Consider the following 25,843-nt stretch of genomic DNA (forward strand, 5'->3'; position numbering starts at 1 on the left):
TTTCTCTCCCAATCAGTTTTGATTTCACTCATGGAGCTGCAGATGCTTGCTGTGGTTCGGTTCGGTACCGTTTGGTTAAGCATCTTGCTAGGTCTGTTTTTTCCTGCCCTTCTTTAAGAGGAGGTCTCAGCTCAGAGTGCAGCTCTATTTCTGGAGAGATCTGCCACCTTTACAGGATTTACTATGGTCATTTTCTGGTTTTTTTCTCCCCACAATATGGTTCTTTGTGAATTAAAATCAAGGTTCCTGGAGGTAGGCATGGGCATGGGAAGGCCGGCTGCATTATAATGAATAATAATAATACCCATCTCCCTCTGTTGCCAGCTTGCCCAGGCAGACTGCACCTTATTCATCTCTGCAGCCCCCGCTTCTTGCATTGGGCCCGATGCATAAATGATGCTCCGTGAGTGTCTGGTGAATGAATGAACTAATTTTTGCAAAGTCTTTCATAATTTATAAAGATATTCCACACCGCAACATGGGGTGATTGTTTTTAAGACCTTCACGAAACCATTTCCTCCCTCATTTCATTATGATTGTGAAACTGCTTTGGAATTTTGGAACAGTGATACTTTTGCTATATGCCTTTCATGAAAAGCCAAAGTCTAAGTGGTTTTTTTTTTTTTTCCCCCTAATGTGATGGGCTGTGGGAGAGAGGGTGGAGGGAAAGAATTTGTTACTGCAAAGAAATATAAAAATGTACATGGATTTTTTTGGGGGGAAGGTTCTTTATAGCTGCAGTTCACAGCTCTCTTCCTCCCCTTTTACTAGGATGTAGGTGAATTGTAACAAAAGCAAGAAGTGTATGTGTGAAAGAGAACCAGCAACTAGGCAGCAAGGGGAAGGCTTTATGCTTATTTTTATGACTTGCGTTTTGAGTTGGCAAGTGCTCAAGGTTATTCTGCTTAACCAAATAATCCACATTGCCTCCCTATCAGCAGGAGCTGAGCTACCTCCCAAGTGCGTGCCCCCCACCCAACTCCTTTGCTGTGACCTTGTGCCGGGTCTCAGCCCTTATCGCGAGCCCAATTCAGTGTGGCGCTGACCCCACATGGTCCCAGGTCTCTGGCTTTCATAGCCACTCTCTGGCTCTCAGATCCACATCTGGAGTTCAGAACCAGAGAGCTCTTTCTAAGTGATTTTATCTGACTGCACTCATCCCCTTAGCGGTGACTTTTTTCCATGAAACTCAAGTGTAAAAGCCAGAATATAATTGTACTACTGTTTTCCAAAAAAATTATTGATAGGCGAGGGGTGTGGCCCCATGGTAGAGCATGTGCATAGCATGTGTGAGGCCCTGGGTTCAGTCTCCGGCACCAAAACACCCAACAAACAAGCATCACTGACACTTGGGATAAAGACAAAGGTTAATGGAAACAGATATATTTAAAAATTTTAAAAATTAGAACAGTTAGCATTACAGTTAGACTCCTGCAGGTGAAACAAGAGCCATACTCAGGATGATAACCCAGAAAAAAAATTTTTAGGGGACAAACGTAGGTGAAATAAAATCCCGAAGATCTTCCAGATAACGATAGTGCCAAGGAGTTGCTTGCACACATTGACTTCACGTACTTCCGATACTGAGATTTGTTTTTCCTCTTCTTGGTTCTTAGAAGCATACAATTTAGTGTGTTTATATGCATGTTCCATTTCTACCTGGAAAAGACAGTCAGAAAGAAAGAAAACCTTTTAGCGAGGACTACAATTCAAAATATATATTACACTGACTTATTTATTGCCTGCATTATTACAGTGTGTCAGAAAGCATGCTGCTCATAGGCGGGATGCTCGGCAATTTGGAAATAGTCATTCTGGCTGCCACACAGGATGACCTTGGCCTGCTGCAGATTCATGCTCTGTAACTGTGTTAGGTCTTAGGGCTGCAGTAACACAGGCCCACAGGCCAGGTGGCTAAGAGCACTGGAAGTTGACTGTCTTGCACTCCTGGGTGCCAGAAGGTTGAAATCAAGGTGTCAGCAGGGCTCTGCTGCCTTGACGCTCTGCACGGGATTCTTCCTTGCCTCTTGCTAATTCCCAGCAGCCTCTGGCATTCCTTGGTGGCAATAGCATCTGTCACTGCCACGGTTGCCACGGGATGTTCTCTCTGTGTGTCTGTGTGTCTTCACATGTCCTTCTTCTTAGGAGACGCTACCAGCTGAGTAGAGTGGGTGGTACCACTGTGTGACCTCACCTTAACTCCTTTCATCTGAAAAGACTGCAGTTACCCCAAGAAAATCTCGTGCTGAGGGGTAGGGGCTCAACACAGCATTTTTGGATGGGACACAATTCAACCTGCTTTGCAGCGACACCTCCGTTTGGAGCCTCCGTTCGGAAAAGTTTCCCTGTCCTCTTATAATGGACCAGTCCCGCCAAGCCTTCCTTCCCTTCTGTCTTCCATCCCTGTGCTTCCCTCCCCACCAGTGTTCTTCCTCAGGGGTGACAACCTTGTATCAAGGTCACTGAGAAAATGGAAACTATCTGAGCCAAAGTGCTTTGACTGCACCCCACAAGTTCCACCTCACTGCATCTCTCCCCCATGTTTGTCTTCTAATCATTCTTTGATGGCTTTGATGTGCCATTCTTCATCATCTCAGAAACAAGGATCTCAATGGGAATGTGCAATTACACAGCCACTATGGACAGTAGTATGTCAGTTCCTCAGAAAACCTACAAATAGCATTGTCGTGTGGTCCTGCAATTCCACTTCTTGGTCTATACCTGAAAGAATTGAAACGGGTCTCAAGGAAGTATTTACACTCCCAAGTTCATTAGCAGCTGTATTCAAAATAGGTGGAATGTGGGAGCAACCCAAGAGTGGAGGGAGAAAGAAAATGTGGAAAAGGTGTATGCTATAGTCTGCTTGGGCTGCTGTAAGGGAATAACATAGTCCTGATACACAGTAGAAATTTACTTCTCAAAGTTCTGGAGGCTGGAAGTCCAAGATCAAGGCTCTAGTCAGTTCACTGCCTGCTTCCTGGCTCATAGACAGCAGGCTTCTTGCTGTGTCTCCCTATGAACCTAATCACCTGCCAAGGTCCCACTGCTTTATCTCCATCCCCTTGGCAGTTAGCAGTTCAACACAGGAATCTTGGAGAGGGCTGTAGCAACATGCTGTGGAATATTAGTCAACCTTACAAAGGAAGAGAACTCTGCCCCACTTGGATGAACATGAATGAACCTTAAGGACATAGGCTAAGTGAAATATCCCAATATTTGTCATGCAAAACAAACATTGCATGCTTCCAGTTATGTGAGGTAACTAGAATAGTTGGATTCATAGAGGCAGAAATGGAATGCTGGCCTAAGGCTAGAGGGGGATAGGAGGGTGTAATATAGCTTCATTATTGCAAGAGGAAAAGCATTCTGAGGTGGAGGGCAGAAATGTTTGTACAGCACTATTAACGTATTTAGCACCATTAATCTGTACACTTAAAAATACTTGATAGTAAATTTTTCCTACCAGCATTTTACCACAGTTAAATGTGTGCATTGCACACCTGTTACCCACTTCACACTTTTCCCCCACAAATGTTCACTGTCCCTCCTTCCTTACTGTCAACTTCATACCCCCCGATTTCCCTTCCCCTTCCCACCTACTTACAGCTTCCTTTTCCTTAACCAGCCATGATGCCTTTTTTCCTTCCTGATTTTCCAAACAAGGTTTCTCACATGCAAGAATCACATCTGGCGTCTCCATCCTTCTCCATTTTCTTCCATTTATTCACCCAAAACTTGGCATTTTGTGTACAGTGCAACTCTAGAACTGTGCTGTCCAACTGGTAGCCACCAGTTGCACAGAGCAATTTTAAATTTAATTAAAATTAACCGGATTCAAGGGAAGCTAGAGAGGAAGGTACCAGACAGTGCACATGTAGGACATGTCCAGCTTCATAGGTTCTAGCACAGCCATCCTCAGGATGGTTAAACCAGGAGAAGCTCCACCCCCCCCATCTGAGAGTTTCTCATCAAGAAGTTTGAGGACTAGTCCACAATTTGCATTTCTAACAAGTTCCCAGGTGACACTGATGTCGCTGGGTGTTCAAGAAGAATGCTGTCATGGATTCCCAGGGAATTATTCTGATGCTCATCTAACAGTCTCTCTGTTCTCATGTCACTCTGCAACTGACACAACATATCTGACCACAAATTGTTCTTCTCTGTTTTGTCCTACTTTCTTGATGACGTTTTCTTTTTATGTCCCACAGATACTCTTTCTTTGTCTCTTTGTGAACTCCTCTCATGTAATTAACAGGGCCATTTTGAACTATGCATTCCTCTTAGGAAATTTTTGCCCTTGTGTTGGTTCGCCCACCTTGTATAGATGGATGTGCAGCTCAAGTAGATTCACCTAATGCCTCAAGCCACATGTTCAGGTGTCATGGGATAACTGTCCTGGGATGTACCAGGGCTCATGAACACCGTGCTGTTCAAAACTTGGGCACACAGCCTCGAGCCTCTCTGATGCTTCCCATGTGTCTGATAATTGTTACCATGCATTTCTTTTAAGAATGTTGAGATGCTTGCATGGAAAGCTCCATAGAAATGTCAAGCATTATATGTACTTGTTCATTAAATATTCACGCAGTGAGAGAGGTCCCCACTGCAGCAGGCTGAGTAATTTCCTTAATGTCTTTCCTGAGGTGACCAACTGTTTTATAGACTTAATCTGCCCAAACCTTCCCATAAGGTGTAGTAGTGGGGAATATGCCACTATTACACCTTATGGGAATATGCCCATTTTCAAATTAGGAGGTGTTGAAAAGCTTTAAGGAGTGATCAGAGGGATGAAGCTGTCCAGGACTCCCAGCCCGAGTGCATGACTGTCATGCAAACCTCCAACCATTAAAAACCACGAAGGTTCTGGGTTTTAAACATAAAAAGAAATTATTAAATGTGATTCAACACGTACTTCGCATAATGCATTTCTGTGACGCTTCATAGTAATGAGATAATTACCATGGGTACAGTATTAGAGTATACATATTCTGATAAGTTACAGCTGTAAGAAATCAGTAATGGCCATTAATCATTCTGTGTTCATTCTTTATGAATCTCAGACAAGAAGTTAAGCTGCTGAGCTCCAACAAACCTAAGACAAATGTTACCACCATCATTTCTGCTGTTTAGATGAAGAGTTTATGAATACAATAGACTCTCCCTAATTTAAACTAATTTGGGCAAATGGCTTCCTGAATAGAGAAAAATCTGAATTGAAGTATAGTAGTAAATATGCACTACATGTGATATATTTAAAAGTAACAACTGCAATTCAAACTAGACTATCAAACTGTTAGTAAATAAGCATCCTTGGGGAGCTACTCTAATAAATGAGAAGAATTCATAATACAGTATCCATTGTTTATTTAAATTTCAGTCTCTTGAGTCCTTGAGTCCTTGAGACTCGTTTCTGTCTTAAGTAGGTTAAGCATCCCCCTTATAATCTTTATTATGCCTATTCTTTTATAGAGTAAGCTCTTTTTTATGTTGTACATAAGGATAAACATCGAGTTGGCCCTTTGCCAAATTACAGCGAAAGGCAAAATTAGTGGGAATCAGACTAATCAGACTTTACTATATAATGCATAGGAATGACCATAGATGTGGTCTTTTTTTATTCTTTCAAGTGTCAGAGTGAGCTACATATTTTAGAAAAGATATAATTAGCAGACAGTTTACTTACCGTGAGAGGACCCCTGAAATGTTATTGGCACATCTTCCAAGTGTACCCAAATTAACCTACAGAGATCATAACATTCTGGGCTATTAGGTCAGTAAGGGACTTTGGAGATGACTTTGTCCAAGGCAAAAATGGCTGCAGGGCAAATGATTTCCAAAGAACACACAGCTTGGCCAGGAGAGAGGGGATCCAAGGACCCAGGGCCCTCCCTCTGAGCCTGTGGTCGGTCCACATTGCCAGCTGCCTCCTCTGGGAGACACTTGGAGGAGTGGGTGCCCAGAAGGGGCCCAGCTCCTCCTTATCACCTGGTCCAGTAACTGATTACCACACTGACACACTCAGGTCTTTCATGTCAGTTAAGGTCATTCATTTAAAATGATTCATGTTGGAGGAGCTGTGCATAGCTGCGCAAGTTACCCAAGTCCAGGCTGTGGTTACCAGAATAGGGTGCAGCATCATCTGTGTCAGCCAAGTGTTAGCCAGGAGGGGGGCGCTTTCGATTACATGCTCAGGAGTAGAATGAGAACAGTGACAGGCTGCGGATGTCTCTAAAATCAAGGGTCTTGGGCATCCTTTTCATCCTCAGCTCCCAGCTCAGTTCCTGATACCACCTACACCATCAGAAGGTAAAAAAAAAACTCTGTAATAAATCATATAATTGACACACTTGATATTCAGTTGGTTTCTTTGGGGTTTTTTGGAGCTAATCATGATTAAGATTCAAGAGTAATTTCTCTTTCAAATGTACTTAAGGCAACAAGGCTTTGCCGAAGAGTATAATGAATTCTTGCTCTCTGATATGAAATAAGGATCTTGGTTACTGAGGAAGTACCTGCCAAGTGCAGCTGCCCATCTCACTTAACAGTGCCTTCCAGGGTGATTTTGAAAGTAAGCTATTGATTTGAATCCAGAGTCCAAATAAAGACTCTTAGAGCTGGAACAAACTAGAGATCATGTAGTCCAACCCTCTCGCTTTATAATTGAGGAAACAGAGGTCCGGAGAGGTTAAGTAAGTGCTGTCTGATCACATAATTAAGTTTGTTTAGTTGCTATGCTTTAGAAAGATTTGGAAAACGCCACATGCATATTTTTGCTTTTCAAGTTCCTGACATTTTCTGTTGTGTATACTCAGGGTATTTTTAAATACTGATAAGCATGTGAATGCAAACCTCATTTAGTTAAATCTGGCAGTGTGGGCAGTCTTCAGTGAAATCTATTACTCTGCCTTGCTGGGTGCCTTTATGTTCAGCTCTTTTTGATTTGTGGTGTTTGATTGGACAAAAGGTAACAAAATATTCATTGCAGTAAAAATCCTCCTTTATTTTCCATTCCCATCACTTCAGAAATATTTCTGCAGTCATCTGTTGTTACAAAAAGAAATTTTACTTCTGAACTGAGACCAAGGTGAAAAAAAATCCTGTCCCAGGGGAGTTTCAGAGAGCCATAACCACACACGAGTGGGTAGTTACAGAGAATATTATGCAAACTTAACTGTAGCATTCTAATGGAAACTACATCAATAATATCTAGATGGCTAGGTAAGAAAGATAAAACCATGGAATACATAGCTCTGACTCTACAGTTTTACAGTACATTTACGGTGGGCCACAGTTGGAACAGAAAGTTGACAAACTCTGAACCTATTACAAGCAAAGTGATTTATCATAAAGGCACTGGGCTGGAGCAGGGAATGCTGACTGTCATCTCTTGTTCTTCCTCTGATTTCTGTTGTGGCCCCCATTTCTGACTCAGTTTCTCTCTGTGTACCTCTGTGAGGTCAGGTGGACCATCAGTGAAAAGTAACCTTAACTCTGGGCCAGGGAACGAGCAGTTACCATTCCATCTCCTAAAGTCACGGCAGGCTCGCTTCTGCCTACCCTGAGGTTTGGCGAATAGTTAAGTTAAGGAGTGAACTTGACATTGATTTTGAATTTGGAAGACAAACATCATTAATAATAAAAAACACTGCTAAGCTCTGGATCAAATAGCAATTGTTGAATTAGTTGCCAGAAAGCTAAGTCTGTGCCCTATTGATTTGCAAGTGAAGGGTGAGGGCTTTGGCCCCTTGCCCATGCCATGCAGGAACGACATGGGTCGTGTTATGGGCTAATTGTGTCTCCCTCGATACATTAAAAATCTGGATTCCCTGTTCTTCTGAATGTCACTGTATTTGAAGATGGGCCATTTTAAGCTAAATAAGGGAGTTGAGATGAGCGCTTACCCTGTATGCCCTCTGACCCTATGAGAAGAGGAAATCTGGACACACGGAGACAGATCAAGGGTGTGAAGTCACAGAGGAAAGGCCCGGTGAGGATACAGGGAGAACATGGCCATCTGGGGGCCAAAGAGAGACCTCAGAGAGACCCACCCTGCTGACCTTAGCAGAGACGTCTAACCTTCAGAACTGTAAGGAAATCTGCTTCTGTGGCTTTAGCCACTGCATCCGCCCACTTTCCACCTCTGTGACAGACACCTAAACTAATCAGTTTAAAGGGAGGAAGTGTTTGTCTTGGCTCACGGTTTCAGAGAATTCAGCCCACGGTCACTCGGCCTGGCTGCTTTGGGCCTGTGTGGCAGGAGTGTGTGGCAGAAAAGCTGCTTACGTTATGGTGCCCGGAAGCAAAAGAGAGCGTGGAAGGGGCCAGGTTCCCATATGCCCTTCCAGACACGCCCCAAGGGCCCCATTTGTTTCCACTCGGCCTTGGGAGACGCTCCCTGTGCAGGCTACAGCAGCTGTCTTGTGATAGCAGCCCCAGCGACTCGTACAGGACTTTTCAAGCATTTTACCTCTGTAGCCAGTTAACACCATTTTCATTATGACGTGAGGAGGTAGCACCACAAGTAACTGTTTCTCCTCCAGGGTCTCCCAGAGTTCTCTGGATGAGATGTGAGTGTCCTAGGATGGCCTTCCAGTGCTTCACAACCCATGGAGCTCTTATGTCTCCGGGCTCGCTTCTCCACACTTCCACTTGACACCCTGGCTCAAGCCAGATGCAACTACTCGAGGTTTCGCTTACAAACACACTCCTTTCTTCTCTGGCCAAATGCTGTGTTTGTGTTCCCTCTGTCCAGCTGCCGGCCCTGACTTTGAATCCTTGAAGACTTAGCTTGTGTATCAGGCCCTCCCAGAAGCCTCACGGCCTGCGCATGGAGCAACGTGTCCTCCTCTGTGGTGCCATCCGCTATGCTGGCCTTACTTCTATCTGCTTTCCTTTCCGCTCGTCCTGAGGACTCTTGAGGCCAGAGACTTTTGTTCACTAGTGTCCTTGGTGCCTGTCACAGAACCAGCACCCCCTAAGTGCTCAGTCAGTTGAGTCAAAGCCTGCACAAACTCATGCAAAATATTCTTTTAAATAGTTATGAAAGATGGGTGTGGTGGCACATGCCTGCAATCTGAGCAATCCAGGGGGCTGAGGCAGGAGGATTGCAAATTTAGCACCAGCCTGAGCAATTTAGCAGCTTAGGGAGACCTTGTTTGAAAATTAAAAATGAAAAAATGGTGGAAGATATAGCTCTGTGTGAAGGTCTTTGTTTCAATCCCCAGTACCAGGAAAAAAAAAAAAAAGCAACTAATTTTTATATAAGACACTGAGAAGATGAGATAGATTTAAATGAAATTATTAGGGTTATTAGTTTGCCAGGGCTGCCATAACAAAGTATCACAGATTGGATGAGTTAAACAGGAGAAATTTATTTCCTTATAGTTCTGGAGGCTGGAAGTCCAAAATGAAGGTGTCAGCAGAGTTGGTTTCTTCTGAGGCCATGCTATATATAGTCTGTATACAGGCTGAGTGCCCTTGGAATTCATACTGAAATTTAATCTCCATGTGCTGGTATTTCAAGAAGTGGGACTTTTGGAGACGTGATGAAGTGGGGTGGGGCACCCTCCTGAATGGATTAGAGCCTTATAAATGGTAGGCAGAAACTAGTTCAGACTCATTCCCTTTGCTATTCTACCATTCGAGGGCCCCTAGATGGTGCTATCTATGAGGAACAGGGCTGCACCCACACTGACCCTGCCAGTACCTTGATCTTGGACTTTTCAACCTCTAGAGCTGTAAGAAATAAATATCTGTTCCTTATAAATTTCCCAGTCTCAGGTATTTTGTTATAGCTGCACAAACAAACCAAGACTCTCTTTGACTGGCAGATGGTCACCTTCTCCCTGTGTCCTCACATGGTCATCCCTCTGGAAGTGGTCATGTCCTAATTTCCCCTTGCTATAAGAACACCAGTCATAGCGATTAGAGCCTACCCGAATGACCTCATTCTAACTTACTTACTTCATTAAAAACTCTGTCCCAATATAGAGTTCCATTCTGAAGAACTGAAAGATAGGTCACCAACACATGCACTGGCAGATAGTGGGATCATGATGTCTGTCCCTGACCCCCTAGATTTTTACCACCTTTGTGTACTCCCAGGGAGGATGTGAGGAGTTCTGTCTCAAAACTCCTGTGGAAAGTCATTTGCCATAAAGTTTCAGAAGCGAGCATATGCCTTTTGTCAAGGAAAGGGAATCTGGAGGTGTGTGTTGTCTTTAGGTGTTGGAGTGAGCTATTACACTGGAAATCCACACCCCGAGAGTAAAGTCCTGGAAGACTAAAGTAATGAAGTCACTTCCAATTCACTGCTGACATCATTGGAAGTTCCTGCCCCCAAATGGCCAATCCTAGGTCAGCTCGGGTGAAAGCCAGCACTCTTTGAGTAGTCTTACCTTGGGGACACCTTCTGACACAAGTAATGGTGAAGGGTTCTGGCTCCATGCAGCTGGGCTGAGTGTGCGTGACTCAAATAACAGGTGTCCCCTAGCTCTAGAGTATGGCACTCACCTGCTGTATGTTTCTGTTTGCTCCCTGATGCAGTGGTTACACTAGTCAGGGGTCACATGTCCGGTTCCCACCTAAGAGATGAAAACACTGGCTCCAAAGGCTTTTTACCTCACAAGGATTTTCAGAACTGAGAGAACTCTGGGTACACTGCAGACCTGGCGTCTTTGAGCTTTGGGCTGGTCATAGAGAATTCGGGCTCCCACATCTTAAGGGCTAATAAAGGGTCCACCCAGGCTCCTGCTTGGTCATTCCCCATACATAATTGAAATTGCTGCCCACAGAAATCAGAGTGCAGTTGTGGGGAAGAGGCAGTGTAAATGACTCTGACTGTTGCTATAACAACAGTCCCTTGGTCTAATTTCTTTTGAAAAATGAATTTCAGCTGGTGGGATAAAGCCGAGCAGCTTCTCCCCACACAGGAAGCTCTGCTGTTTGTGGATTGAATGTGTGGGCCACAGCGCTGCCCCATGAACATTCTCAGAGCGTGTTTGCCTGTCTAGGCAAGTGCGTGCGTCCACATAGGGCATCCTCACCCTCCCCTGGGTGATTCATGCTGGAGAGGAAAGTCCCCTCGTCCCACTTTGTCTCCTGTTGTGAACAAAGTTGGTCTAAAAACATGCAAAGAGGGCATTGCCTTGGTGGCGAAGGAAGGCAAGCACCTAGCCTTCAGCTTTGGTGTAGAAACTTGCTGTGAAATGGAGACTTGGACTCAGAAGCTGGCTGGAAATAAGATTCGCGTTCTGTTTGCTCCCTTGCTGCTGCAAAGGAGGGAGTGGGGGTTCTCCTCCAGGAGGCAGCTCTTAATGCAAACAGTAACTCACTGAGAAACAGGCAGTCTGGCCTCAGAGAGGCAAGCAGGAGACTTTTTATAGTCCAGGAGCCTTATTTCCATACTTTTGTTTTCCAAAGGGAAAGAAACATGCGCTGGGCTTTTATTCCCAGGGAGCATCACATCTGGAAGCAACTGGGCTATTTCTACCCCCTAAGCTGGTGAGCCATGGAGAAAAACTGTTCTCCTAAAAGGGGCTCAAAACGAAAGTGAGACAGTCTCATTGAAAAGGAGGGACATTCTGAGCAAACTGTGAAATAAAAACACCCTTGATTCCTACCCAAGGGAGAGAAAAGTACGGAGTCTCCCTGAAACATTTCTCCTCCGCTGCCTCCCTCCCCCCAGAAAACAAATAAACGGAAGCCTCCTGCCTCATCCTAACATGCCTGCTCTTTAGTGCACGTCTCCAGCTGTGAAGGATGCAAATGAGATGTGCTCTTTGCATTTGCCCTCTCCCTCCCTTACAGTTCCCCGTTCTTCCTCACCTACCTCTTTCACCATCATTTCTTTATGGCTCTAAATAAAACCCCACTAGGAATTTTAGATCCTAACACAAAGTCATGTGTACAAGCGTGTTTGAGTACAAGATGCACGTGTGACTTCTAGCGAGATATATCGGAGATATTCCTAAAGAAATTGTTTCTTGCCCTTAAAAATAAGCATCACATGTGTGTTTGTGTGTATGAAAAGACAGAGGACTTCAGGGTTCAGTGTAGAATTCTGACCGCAGGTACGATCTCTGAGGAGCTTTTCCTACAGAAAACTATTGAGAGAAGGAAGCTGCCACTGGGTACACAGCTGCCGGCTACAGAAGTTTCAGGGCAGATCACTATTATCACTCCACAAGCACGCTAAATTTGCCAGTAACGTTTTTCCTTGTGGAGGAGCACGACACTTTTCTGTGAATCAGGCAGATCTGACTCAAAGACGTGAGCACATCCTCTTTAGATTGGTGTGACACACGTTCTAAGACACTTTTGCATAATTTTTCTAAGTAGGAATTACTGAAGTCTGATGGGGACAGAAGACATCAGACACAATAGCAAAGAAGATGAGGGCGCAGATCTGAGAGGCGGAGAAAGCTGGGTAGAGCTCTAGGAAAAATGTCCTGCCATCCTGAACGCATTCTTCATCCTGCATAGGTTATTGTGAAGATTAATGGTGGTAATGCATGTAAAGCACTTAGCTTGATGTCCAGCACAATCTAAATTCTCAGCTAATTAGAATACATGACAATAATATTTTGAAACATTTACTAAGCAGTGAATCAAATTCTCTTGACAAAAACGTAGAATTTTAAGTTTTCTTCTAGAAACCATGTGAAGAGATTTAGAAATCACATAGCCTTAGCATTTGCAGAGATAGCAGTCTTGGTTTGAATGGGCAGTTAATCATTTTGTTAATGCCCCAATTTAAATTGCATGTATGGAGTTCACCTGAATCCCTTATAATTTCAGATAGAAACAGTACACAGGACTCACATGACTTGTGATGAAAATGTAATTTATTCATTTGATGGGGAGGGAACCAAGAGCCTGTATGGACATTTGTGTATTTGGAAATTTGGAGATTTGAGGGGATTTTAGGACTTAAAGTTTCAAAATGAGTCCTCTGTCTGCCACTACTTGTGATTTTTTATGATCAATTCCCAGTATGCTATTGGGCATTTGTTGGTACTTATTATGTGATTAGGCATAGGTAAAGGCTAAAAATACATGCAAAACTTCAGCTATAGAGAAAAAGGCTTAAAAACATTTTTAAAGAGTAAATAACGGGCTGGGGATGTGGCTCAGTGGTAGAGCTCTTGCCTAGCACGTGCAAGGCCCTGGGTTCGATCCCCAGCACCACAAAAAAAAAGGAAAGACCTTGCTGCAGCACCTCACAACTGGACTTGGGTGAACATCTGTGCTCCAGACTTCAAAAGGAGGCACCACTGACCTTGTGTATACCAAACACTGCTTGAAAATGGTCGATTGTCTAGTTCATGGCAAAAAAAAAAAGACAGGTCGTAGTCATTTCTAAATATTTCCTCAAAGTACCTCAAAACGTTCTGCACAGTCCCATTCCCTAGGGCAGAGGGCTCCAGTGATCCACCTCTTCGTTGGGGCTTTTCAGCTGATATGGCTGATGCCCACTGAGGGGGTGAAGATTTTTAACTGTTCATGCCTGACATCCCCTGCAGACACCCAGTGCCTTCCACCGACCAGATCTCAGGAAGCGACATTCTGGGAGGTCTATGAGCAGAGTTCTCACGGCGATATGATGGATGGATGGATAGATTGATAGAATATACTTAGTATATAGTCGTTTTATATATTTATATAAAATTTGTAATTCATCTGTGGTAAAATTGCTTTCTATGTAAAATAACGTTAGAGTATGTAAGGTTGAAAAGGGAGTTGGAATAAGGTTTTTATGTCTATGTGCTCTGCCCCTTACAGGCATCTCTTTAAAGCCGACGTGCCCAACTTTTGTCGGCATGGCTGGTGTTCACTTCCTGGCGTGGTACTGTCCTTGGGAACGGGTTGACCCCACAGCCCCTGGAGTGGTGGCTGGCACACGGGCACATGGCATCTCCACGCCCAGTCCACTGAATGAATGAAAATATAATATGGAAAGGGGAATGTGCTGGGATATTATCATATTCAGAAAAACCTTTAAAAAAAATTTTTTTTTAAATAAGATCTTCCAGCATTGAACTCATGGGGATCTTGCTGCCTGAACCTCGTGAGTGCTGGGATTACAAGGGTGCTACCACATCCAACCTAAAATATTTTTAAACTATCCCTTTTCATGAAAAGTGTTGAGGAAGTCCAGCAGTTTCCTGTAGAAGCGATGCTCTTCCGAGGTTTGCAAACTCCCAGGCTAGACTGTTGTTTCATAGTTCTGCTTACGACACCTCCCAGAGTGCCACCGGCAACTCAAGAACATTCTGTGTTGACATTCGGGTTTTGTACGTATTTTTAAAAATCAAACTGCCAATTTTAGAATATCAGAATCCAATAGAATTTTTAGTGTACATAAGAATGTCTAAGAGCAAGAGATCCTAGAGTGCCTCAGAAGAATCCAGGGAGTTGATTAAATTTCTTTAGATGGCTGTGCCCCTCTCCTGTGTCTCAGTCTAGACCTGACTTGAGGCTGTTAAATCAAATTGTAGAGGTGGACCCGAGACATATGCATTGTTTGCAGCTTCCCAGGTACCTACTCACATCAGTGTTGGAAAACCACTAAAGAAAGTCCAACTTCTAAATAAACCTCCAAAGACCCTTTGTAAGAGTGCTGTAACGCTCAGAGACAGCACTGGAAATGTTTTGCACACTATTCATATCCCACTAATAAAAATATCTAACACATGACTATTCTGGGTCACTCATCCAAAACATTTTTAAAGGCAAGCCAAATCCATCCATGTATCTGTAGGTTCATTATCTGCTGATAGAATAAAAAGAGAATAACCTTGTAAAAATTGATTCTAGTGAATCACCTTCTAATTTAACCAGAGCAGATCAAAATGACCGAAATGCTCTTCTTGAGCTTCTGAATTAGTTCGAGCCTGTGTGGTTTAGATTCAAGCTCACCCTCAAGTCTTGGGAGAGCTATGCCTCCAACAGTTGGGAAAGAAGATCACTCATACTTGTGCTTGGAGAGAGTGCTACGACGGAGCCAACTGTCAGCATAGCTGGTGTTCACTTCCTGGTGTAGTATTGTAGTATGAAAAAAAATACCACTTGAAGCTTTTGTGTGAAAATTTAAAGTTCAGTTATGAAAAGATCCAGCACTTAGGGCTCATGCCTATGAAAACATGTGACCTTGGGAATGTCCCTTTAAAGGCTCTAGATTTCAGTTTCGCTTTTGTTTTTCTCAAATCACTTTCTATGTTCTCTAGTGGTTTCCAGTGTGGATTCCATGGGCCTTGAGGGTCCTCAAAAATACTAAGCTGGCCTATTTCCCGTATTTTAAAATAACCAAAAGAAATTGTACGTTTACTCCAAAAATCACTTATGTCGTGCAACATTCAACGTGCTTGTTTTGAGGATCAATGACATAAATTCCGTGCGGTTGTCTGAGACCTCTGTTTAACATTCATGCCCTCACACGGGAGGGAAAAGGAAAGCAGTTTTGTAGTATGACGCATTAGAATGTGATGAGGAGTTTCCTAACCCAGATGAGGAGTCCGGAAGAGGGGCTGTGGAGAAACTATAACAGTGCTGTCGGAAGTAAACTGCCAAGCGCAGTGGTCAGGTGCAAAAGTCCCACAAGGGTGTATCAGATGCAAAGACTCATGGGAGAAACAAACACAGGAGGACCTGGGAACTACTCAGAATTCAGTAAATAATTACATAATTGCGAGCCACATAACATTTCCCCCGGGTGATGGACAACAGATCTAAACAGATCTAAAAGTGACCCCGTGAGGTTGCATCACCTAGTGACATCGATATCATTTCTGCTGAAGGACACGCAGGTCTTCATTCATGTCTCAGAAGGTGTCCCTTGTAAAGCATCACAGTGTTGGGGACGAGCAGGAGAGAAGAGTACAGGTGGGGAAGGGATCGAGTTGAGGGGAGCTTCACTGCGTGTGAGCAGTGAGGGCACAGCTGCGTCTGGCCAGCCCCAGATGCGGGTACAAAGTGGGCTACAGAGTCAGACCTCAGTTTGACTTTGAACCTGGGTTTAGCCACCTCTCTCTGACACCAGCTCTGTGATCTCAGACACTACTTCATGTAGCTCTGCCTTAAATCCCTCCTCTGGAAGATGGTTTTAATAAAACCTCCCCTTCAAAATCAGTAGGAGTCAGAGACAAGGAATATGATGCTTTATTCCAATGTCTTTTGCTTTAAAGTCATCATTATTAATATTAGCATCATCATCTTTATTTCCAAGCTCCATGACCTTGCCCGATTTCATCCAAAATCGAGGACGAGGAAGTGAGAATTTCCTTGAACTTGCTAACACTGCCAAAAGTCTAAAGAGAATATCTTTTCACTGTGGACTCTGGCCTGGGGGATACCTCAATAATCCGCTAGAAATTAAGTTCCGTTGTTATCTTAGCCATGTCATCCTTGTCCTGGACATCAACCACACTGTCCCATTCCTTCTCCTCCATAACGTGACCCTTTGCCAGTACAACCACCAGCCCCGCACTGGGCTGCCCAGAGCTCTGCTACAAGGATAAAATAGGACCCTGTGTGAAAGTCCTTTGTGACTCCAAAGGCACAGCTATTCTTACAACTACTGATATGGGTGTAACACACACACACACACAGAGCACAGTTTCACAGGAACACCAGCCAGTCCTCAAGCTACACTCTAAACACTATAGAGTGCTGGAGCCACTCTGGAGGACAAATAGTTTCCTGTAGCGGAACTGACACCTGATAGTGGCCCACACCGTCACAGGCACTGGATGAATGGCACAGTTCAGCTCCTAGCATCGCAGCTTCCCTGGATGGAAGGAAGCATTTGTATGTGATGATGTAGTACAGGAATAAGGGGCTGGCGCTCAGAAGAGTTTCCATGATTCTGCCAGGCACAGTAAGGGGCTTCCAGCTTTGGGAGACAGGACTCCCAAATTTATTGAGGTAAGCTGTGGAGACCTGGGGAGTAAACACAACATCACCTGGGATTTACTAAGATAGGCTGCTTGGATTGTGGGTGACCTGAGTCCTTAGGGTGTGGAATCTCCAGGCCATTTCTCTTAACGCTCACTGCCTGCAAGTCGGCCTTCTTAAACACACAGAGAGATGTCTTCCTTCCCAATCTCCTTCTGTCTCCCACGAGGGACATAAAGAGAGGGTTAGGCTGTCAGACCACCTTTCCAAATAGCAAAGAGTGAGGAGACAGATTGTTTTACTATCTTGTATATAACAAAACAAAGCATAGAAACCACAGCATAGCAATTTTGGTGGTGTTGCTCTTAATTCCAAAATGCTGATACACAAGGAAAAAAAAAAATATATATATATATATATATATGTATGTATGTATATATCAAGATTCAGGTTAAAAGGGGCCAGGAGAGGAGAATGTGAGCCCCTCGGGGAAAGGATACATGCAGCAGCCCCGTTCAGGTGGCGCGCTGAAAATGGATTTGATTTGAGCCTCAACAACCTAGCCTTTGCTGCTCTACAATCTAGGACATGAATGCATTAGCACTTGGACTTGGGCTTGAATTGCAAATTTGATTTTTGTTGTTCATATTAAAAAAGCTACACCAGATGCTTGGAAAACATGAGGGTCTTGCCGGCTAGGGAACAGGAATATGATCATTCCACCTATTTGTATTGTGAAGATCCAGGAGGCATGCTCTTTCAGTTGCAGTTGTGATTGTGTATCACTGAATTTTGAAAATAGGAAAGCCGAGGCTTAGTGGGTGCTTCCTGGATACCAGATGTGAGGCTAAGGGTTCTCTGCACTGTTTCATTTAAATATAGCCTCACCTCTGGGGATATAGCTCAGCGGCACAAGAGCCTGCCTGGCAAGATAAAGGTCCTGAATTCGATTCCCAGGACCAAAAAACAAACAAACAAACAAACAAATACAGCCTCACAGTAATTGTAGGAGCTTGGTCTTATTAACCCATTTTGCTGAGCAGGAAAGCAAGGCTTATTGCTTCAGCCTTTTGGCTAAGATCAAGTGTAAGAAAGCAAGGCTTAGGAGAGGTTATATAAGTTTCCCAAAACTCATTCATTCAACAGATATTTATTGAGGTAAGCTGTGGAGACCTGGGGAGTAAACACAACAGAAAAATCACTGCCCTCGTGTAATTTCCTTTCTCATGGAGGGTTTTGCAGCCACATTTATTACGGACCAGACAGTGTTTATCTGTGTTAACTCTCGGCTGGGGTACGTTGGAGCTGAGCCCAGGCATTTGAACTCCAGAGTCGTGCTTCTGTTTTTGTAATACTGCGATCTATTCCCTGTCCACTCAGATGGTAAGAGGCAAAACTTTAGATTCTCAACGAGATCTATTTGTCTCCATCATTTCGGCCACCACCGTCTTACAGAGAACAGGTGGAATGTCTTTCTTTCACTGTCCTGTCCCATCCATTACATGACCTAGAGCAGAATCACAGACTTGTGCTTTGTAAAATAATGTCAAATTCATTTTTAAGATAAGTGATTATTTTTTTCAAGCTTCACATGACTTCAGGAGGTGTCCCAAGCCTTGTTTCATCCAGGCCCTGAAGCTGTCATGTTTGAACTTGGCATTGTATCTGGAACTATGTACATCCAAGTATCTGCCGTACCTGTCATCAGAACTGTGGCCTTCTGGTTTGTTCCATAAATAACATCATTTTCTACCAGTGTCTGCTTAATGTGATGGATTGAACCAGTATTTTCTTTGAAGTCGAATTCCAGTGTGTTCCAGTTAAGGCTCTGTTTGCAGCAGTTCAGGAGCCTATGCTAAGTGATTGAGACAGGGTCAGTCGTGATTAAAAATATGAGATTTAGGAACACGGATGGGATTGGATTTTCATTCCAGGACCTTTTCTACTTTGCTTACTTTTAAAATGGAATTCTCAGTGTACAAGAAGACACACAGAAATAAAATGACAATTCCTGAAACTCACCACATCTTCTCCAGATTGGTTTTGCTGTATGCAGGGCTCCTCCAGAGCCACGGCAGCTCCACTTGTGGGTATGAGGTCAGAGGAAATCCTGCTCCTTTGCTCTAAAGGCTCTGTGTTACCCAGCTCCTTTGCTGCTCTGCCTTGCTTCCCACCTTGCACCGCTGTACTTCTGCCTTTGCCTGTGGGAAGCTGCTAAACCCTTCTAATCCAGCTGGTCATCTCCCCAGCCCCTCTCTATGCCAGGCTCTCTCAGAAGGGGCAACCACAGGCAAAAGAATTAGGTTGGTTTGCTGGCTTGTTAGTTAGCTTGTTTGTTTGTGACCAGGTCTTGTTATGTAGGCCATACTGGCTTCATACTCTTGAATTCCCACTCTTCCTTAGCCTACCGAATGCTACAATTATAGGTGTGCACCATCACACCCACCCATAGAGGTGTCAAGAATTTTCTTAGCCAGATATATTAATGTGGACACAACACTCTCTAGGGCAGTGGTGGCGAACCTATGGCACACCTGACCTACTGTGACCAGCTGTTTATATCACTGAAATCTCTAAACAGTTTGCCATCACTGCTCTAGAATAAGAGCTTCATCACTCCCCTCACAGGAATGTAGCCTCCAAGTCAGTCAGTGAGGCTGCTTTCTATTCTGAGTCAAACTCACTTCTCTTAGCCCCTGTAAGTTGGACAGTTATTTATTAACCATTGCTAAGAACCTGAGCATTGGGTGCAATATTGCAATCTAGAGTACATGGCTCAGCCACAGGTCCTACTTGCTGGGAGATTAGGAACACACACTTAAACCACTGCCTCAGAAGTGGTAAGAGCCATAGTGGGGAAGTATAGGTTGCTTGGAAAAACTTATTCCACTATACCCATCCCAGTAGAGGTGGGTTAAGACAGGCACCTGTTGTGATTGGGGTGGGTAAAGGATAGACTTTCTTAAAACTTCCTACAGTGAGGGAAATCTAGGATCTGACCTGAAAAATAAGCAACTGTTAATGAGGGAAAGGGGAGGGGAAGAAGGAGTAGGTTCCAAGAAAAGAAAACAGAGATGTTTTCCCTGGAGGCATTAAAGAAGCAAACGAGGCACTTCTAAGGGGTGGAAAGACTTCCAGGAACATAGATAGAGCTGTATTCTAGGTGAGGGGAGGGCTGCAGAGGATGCTGAGCAGATAGGCAAAAAGATGCACCTGGAAAGATGAAGCGTAGCTGGATGATTTTCTCAGGAGCCAGTTTGGATTTTAATCCAAAAACAATGGGAATCACCGCAGTGTTATAAACAAGAAGGACAATATTTTTTTCTTAAAAAGATGGCATGTGAAGAGTACATGAGGGGAAAACAAAACAATGAATACAAGTGATGGATGAATGAGTGAGTAGATGGGTGGGTGAAAGGATCAGTCTGGAGACTGCTTCTGAAATCCACCAAGGCCCAGTGGTAGCCTGGCCTAAGAGAGTGGCAGTGTGGACAGGCATGAGTGGCATCGTAGAGTGACACAGATGGACGTGGTGACCAGTGATGTGGAAGGGTTTTTGTAAATGCTCTAATTTCTGTATCAGATATCTGGTTAGACAGTGAGATGGGGGACACGGGTGAGGATCATGCTTGAGTAACCAATGCCAAGGAGGCCAGTGTTGAGACATGTCGAGTTTAAATGCTCATGAATTATCCAAGAGGAGATCGTTAGAGTTAATAGAGCTCAGCAGAGAAGATCGGGCTAGGTATGTTGTTTTAGGACCATCAGCCTAGAGAAGATGGTTGAAGCCCTTGTATTAGATGAAATGGTCTAAGGAGGCATAGAGTGAACAGAAGAAAAAAAAACAAAAACAAGAAAAACACTTAAGACAAAACATTGAAGAATCTATCTTGTCATTTAGGGCAAACAAAGAATACATAAGAGATTGAGAATGAGCAGATGGAGAGAAAGGAGGAAATCCAAAAAATGTGATATCATGAAAGCCAATGGAAATTTGCTTTTAGAAGAGAGTGGATGACTGAATAAAATGGTGCTAAAGTGAAGTAAAAATAAGAACCAAAAGGAAGTTTTGGGTTATGTTTAAAATTAATCTTCAGTTGTATGCTGCTCAGTAAATAGGTTCAATTCCATATTCCCCCAGCAGTTTTTTTAATGTTCTTCAAATATTGTTGCTTTAATTTCTTGATGTTCTCAAAATGTGGCAAGAATTTTAGAAGAGTATTAACATCTTTCTCAAGTACGGTACATTTTGGTCTGAGTCTCATGTTTAGCATTCATTTGTAAAGTAGTAGCACCGTTTAAAGTCATGTTCTTTTATTTTGTTTCCTACCCTCTAATACTAAGTTTATCTTCTCCCTTAGTCCTCCAAGCTCTGCTGTTAGCTAAAACCTTTTCCCATAGAATTTCAGTTGTAGTGTTGCCCGATTTTGAAATTGAAGTTTCTTTTTTATGGCTTATAAAGCAGAAAAAGTCAGTGTGTGGCCATGTACATTTAAGTATGCTTAAAAGTAAATTGGAGTGAGTCACCCTCTTTCCTATTTCTTTTCCAGCTACAAGAGACTGTGAAAAGGAAGTTGGAAGGAGCACGATCCCCTCTTAATGGAGACCAACAGAATGGTGCTTGTGAAGGGAGTTTCTCTCCCACTAGCAAGCGAATGCGGAAGGACATGCCTGCAGGGATGGAAGCCATCAACAACCTGCCACTGCCTTCCGCTTCTCCTCTTCACCAACTTGACCTGAAGCCTTCTCTGCCCTTGCAGAATAGTGGGACTCATGGGCCTGGGCTTCTAGAAGATCTAAGCAAGAATGGGAGGCTCCCTGAGATCAAGCTTCCCGTCAACGGCTGCAGCGACCTCGAGGACAGCTTCACCATCCTGCAGAGCAAGGACCTCAAACAGGAACCTCTCGACGACCCTACCTGCATAGACACATCAGAAACATCTCTTTCCAATCAGAACAAACTGTTCTCAGACATTAACCTGAATGACCAAGAGTGGCAAGAATTAATAGACGAACTGGCCAACACGGTTCCAGAGGATGACATACAGGACCTGTTCAATGAAGACTTCGAAGAGAAGAAGGAGCCGGAATTCTCGCAGCCAGCTACAGAGACTCCTCTCTCCCAGGAGAATGCGAGTGTGAAGAGCGACCCCTCCCACTCTCCTTTTGCACATGTCCCCCTGGGCTCTCCCCAGGCCAGGCCTTCATCTTCTGGCCCTCCCTTTTCTACTGTGCCCACGGCCACAAGCTTACCTTCAGTGGCCAGCACTCCTGCAGCTCCCAACCCCGCTGGGTCACCAGCGAACTGTGCTGTCCAGTCCCCTCAAACTCCAAACCAAGCTCACACGCCAGCCCAGGCTCCACCTCGGCCTGGCAACGGTTATCTCCTTAATCCAGCAGCAGTGACAGTGGCCAGTTCGGGCTCAGGCCCTGTGGCTGTGCCCAGCTCTGATATGTCTCCAGCAGAACAGCTCAAACAGATGGCTGCCCAGCAGCAACAAAGAGCCAAACTCATGCAGCAGAAGCAGCAGCAGCAGCAGCAGCAGCATTCAAACCAGACTTCAAGTTGGTCTCCCTTAGGGCCTCCATCAAGTCCATATGGAGCAGCCTTCACTGCAGAAAAACCAAATAGCCCAATGATGTACCCCCAAGCCTTTAACAACCAAAACCCTATAGTGCCTCCAATGGCAAACAACCTGCAGAAGACAGCAATGAATAACTACCTCCCCCAGAATCACATGAATATGATCAATCAGCAGCCAAATAACTTGGGTACAAACTCCTTAAGCAAACAGCACAATATTCTCACCTATGGTAACACTAAACCTCTGACCCATTTTAATGCGGATTTGGGCCAGAGAATGACACCCCCAATGGCCAACCCCAACAAAAACCCCTTGATGCCGTATATGCAGTCACAGCAACAGCAGCCGCAGCAGCAGCAGCCGCAGCCACAACCACAGCCCCAGCCATCCACTCCGCAGCAGCAGCCGCCTCCGCCACAGCTCCAGGCCCCGAGAGCGCACCTGAGTGAGGACCAGAAACGCATGCTTCTCCTGAAGCAGAAGGGAGTGATGAATCAGCCCATGGCCTACACTGCACTCCCATCCCACAGTCAGGTAAGTGTGAAAGTGCGCCACGCTTCAAGCAGTTCTCGCCGTGCCTTTCAGGCTGTCGATGTGTGACACTCTCCGAGCTTCAGCCCTTGTGGGCTCTGGTTACCTGCAGAAATTCTCCTTACACATCTCATGCAGTTGCTCTCCTTGGGTCCTTTTCCCCTTCCTCCTAAGAGGTGGAAAAATGGTAGCCAAATAAACTTTCTTTACTTAAACACCGATGAAGTGAATCTGCTCTTCCCAGCAGGTGAGAAACCAGAAATCCCACAAAATTCTCATTCTGAGGCAGGTAAACAGCAGAGGTCCCTCAGTCCAAGATTTGGACTGAGGAACAGGAAGGCAGGGACATTTCGGGCTACCTATAATCGTTTTATAAGGCCTGAGCAACTCTCAGCTATTTACTGAGTTAGGAAAGATGAGATATTTCGATTGTTGATGTTCAGATATTGGAGAGTTTTTTGTGTTTTCCAAGTGGAGCAGAAGGTAGATATCTGTAGGACCACTCAGCACTTTACATTTGCTGCTAGACAACTGGCAATAGTTAGCGGCTCTTTCAGTCTAGACTTGAGAATACAATGCTGAATGGTCCAGTTCACCTGGCTCTGTTTCAGGAAGGTTGATGGCAAACATGTTTTAGTGCTGTTTTGAAAGAAAGTCACCACTTTCCCACTATGCCCCTTCGTGACAACCTGGTTTAGAAGCGTTGGGCTCTTTGTGATACATGGCAGCAAGGCAGAGGCACGACTTGGTGAAGCATTTGGCTGTCAGCCTGACTGGTGGCTAGGACCAGTGCTCCTTTAATTCAGCACTTTACTCTGCAGGAAAGAAGAATGAGGAAATGCACCTCTGGATGGCCTTCCCAGTGCAGCTAGTTCATGGGGGGGGTCATTCTACTGCCGGTTGCTATCTTGTGCCCAACTCCTTTTGGGATGCAGACATGGGTATGATAGTTTGCAGAAGTCTGCTATAGAGGCCTTCGTGTTTAAACCACTGGTTGGATGTGTCCACAGCTGGATGCGCTAGGAGTTCGGGCAGGCAGGTCTAGTCTCACTCAGTGGTTGTTTGGTCTCTGTCTGCTGGCATGCCCAGCCACAACCCCCTAAAGCTTAAAGTAATCTCGGGGCTGAGGTGGTGCTGGCCTGCAGAGACAGGCCTGGGCTCTGTAGCTTCACTCTTGTCCTTCACAGCCCGCAGCCCCAAACCTCACAGTGGCTTCTTGTCTGCTCGTGCCAGCCGCTCTACAGAGATTCTGTCTGGATGAATACAAGGACAGCTTGCTTTTCCTCCACTGCAGTCGGTGGCTGGTAGGAAAACATCATTGAAATGGAAACTCTTCTGTTTTATCTTGGCTTCATTATATGTACATGTATATGTAAATAGTTGTGTATACTCACACAGAGAGAGAGAACATTGAAAAATGCAACATTTGAAACCCTCACACTGAGTTCTGAAGCAGGCAAAATAGAGGCAACACACAAGGATGTTTGTGGTAGTCCATACGCATCACAAGGTTTATGAGCTCCCGGGCTGTCGAGATGATCTGTTGTTAATCTTCATACAAACTGTGTTTCTACCTTCACTGCTTTTTTGCCAGTATTTCCTCCAAGCCGGGCCCCAGATGATTCAGCCCAACTCGCAGCTTATGCGGCCCACGGCCCTGTGGGTGCCGTGCTGCTGCCACCCTCACTGTCATGGGAAATGTGCTGTTTGAGACTAAGTGCTTGTGTCTGCTGGAATGTGAATGGCAAAGGAGTTTGTTTCCGGTCCTTGTGCTTGTCTGACTCTGAGTCACTAAGCTGTTAGCTGCAAAGGGCAGGTTTTGAAAGGGCTTGGGCAGGGGAAGAAACCACTGTGGGGACTGAGGACCTGCTGAATCAAGTCTGTGTGCCCCTCCACTCCCCGCTCCCATGAGGTGCCTTCGGGGTGGACAGACTCTTACTTGGGGAAGTCTCATTGGAATAATCATGTCTTTACCTCATAAGGCACCGTGAGGTAAAAGCATGCTTTGAAATGAAGCATTAACTCGCTGATGTTCGAAACATGCTTCAAAATACATAATAAACACATGGCTATCTTTCTGCAAACAGACCATTTATTTCATGTTTTTATCTGATTATGGAGTAGTATTTGCATAGCTCTCAGAATAATTAGCTACACTATGGACAGGTACATTGCACAAATGCTCACATGAATTGTAAGTCATATACAAAATGGAATTCCATTTTGTTCCCACTGTTGCTAGTGAAAATTCACTTTATTCTGCTCAACTGCAAGGGCCATGATCAACATTAAGGTTTAATGGATGACATGGGCGCCATAAGGAACAGCAGGAGAATATTAGAGACATTTACTTCAAGGAAGTCATGTTGTACAGATGTTTATTTATTTGGGACACATATAGAAAGTGCTGTTTCTCTCTAGAAATGAATAGAAGTGCACTTCTAGATATTTCCAAAAAAAGAAACAAACATAGAAGCAAAAAGGCTTTCAAAATAGTGAATGTTTCATCTGTAATGCCACTTCTCAGATTTACATATTACTCCTCATAAGCATAGGATTTACAAAAATTTATGTTTGTGGTGTTACTTATGGCAGTGAAAAATTGGAACTAATATTAGTGTTTTTAGAAAAAGAAATAAGGTCCATAAAAATTATATTAATGAATTATTTCTCACATCTTGTAAGGGATCCTACTATGAATAAAATAAGTAGATGAGTTTCATGCAACAACCCAAACTATGCTTTTAATATGTGTAGAAAATGCTAGATATCTTTAATGTTAGGAATTATATTTTTCATAGGAAAAATTGCAATTATTGCTTTGCACTTCATAT

General features: G+C 44.2%; 1 protein-coding gene across 2 annotated transcripts in view; it reads left to right on the forward strand.

Annotated features, from left to right (window-relative positions):
• The window catches only part of Maml3 (mastermind-like transcriptional coactivator 3), a 407,740-nt gene that overhangs the window by 217,795 nt on the left and 164,102 nt on the right, over nucleotides 1-25,843 (forward strand). For both annotated transcript variants that reach the window (XM_005386678.2, XM_005386679.2), the window contains exon 2: nucleotides 21,444-23,012. In XM_005386678.2, coding sequence (XP_005386735.1) covers nucleotides 21,444-23,012 — 1,569 coding nt within the window. The remainder of the gene's footprint in view (nucleotides 1-21,443; nucleotides 23,013-25,843) is intronic.

This window comes from Chinchilla lanigera, unplaced genomic scaffold, assembly GCF_000276665.1.
Source record: "Chinchilla lanigera isolate Chin_1 unplaced genomic scaffold, ChiLan1.0 scaffold00027, whole genome shotgun sequence".
NCBI classification, from domain to species: Eukaryota; Metazoa; Chordata; class Mammalia; order Rodentia; family Chinchillidae; genus Chinchilla; species Chinchilla lanigera.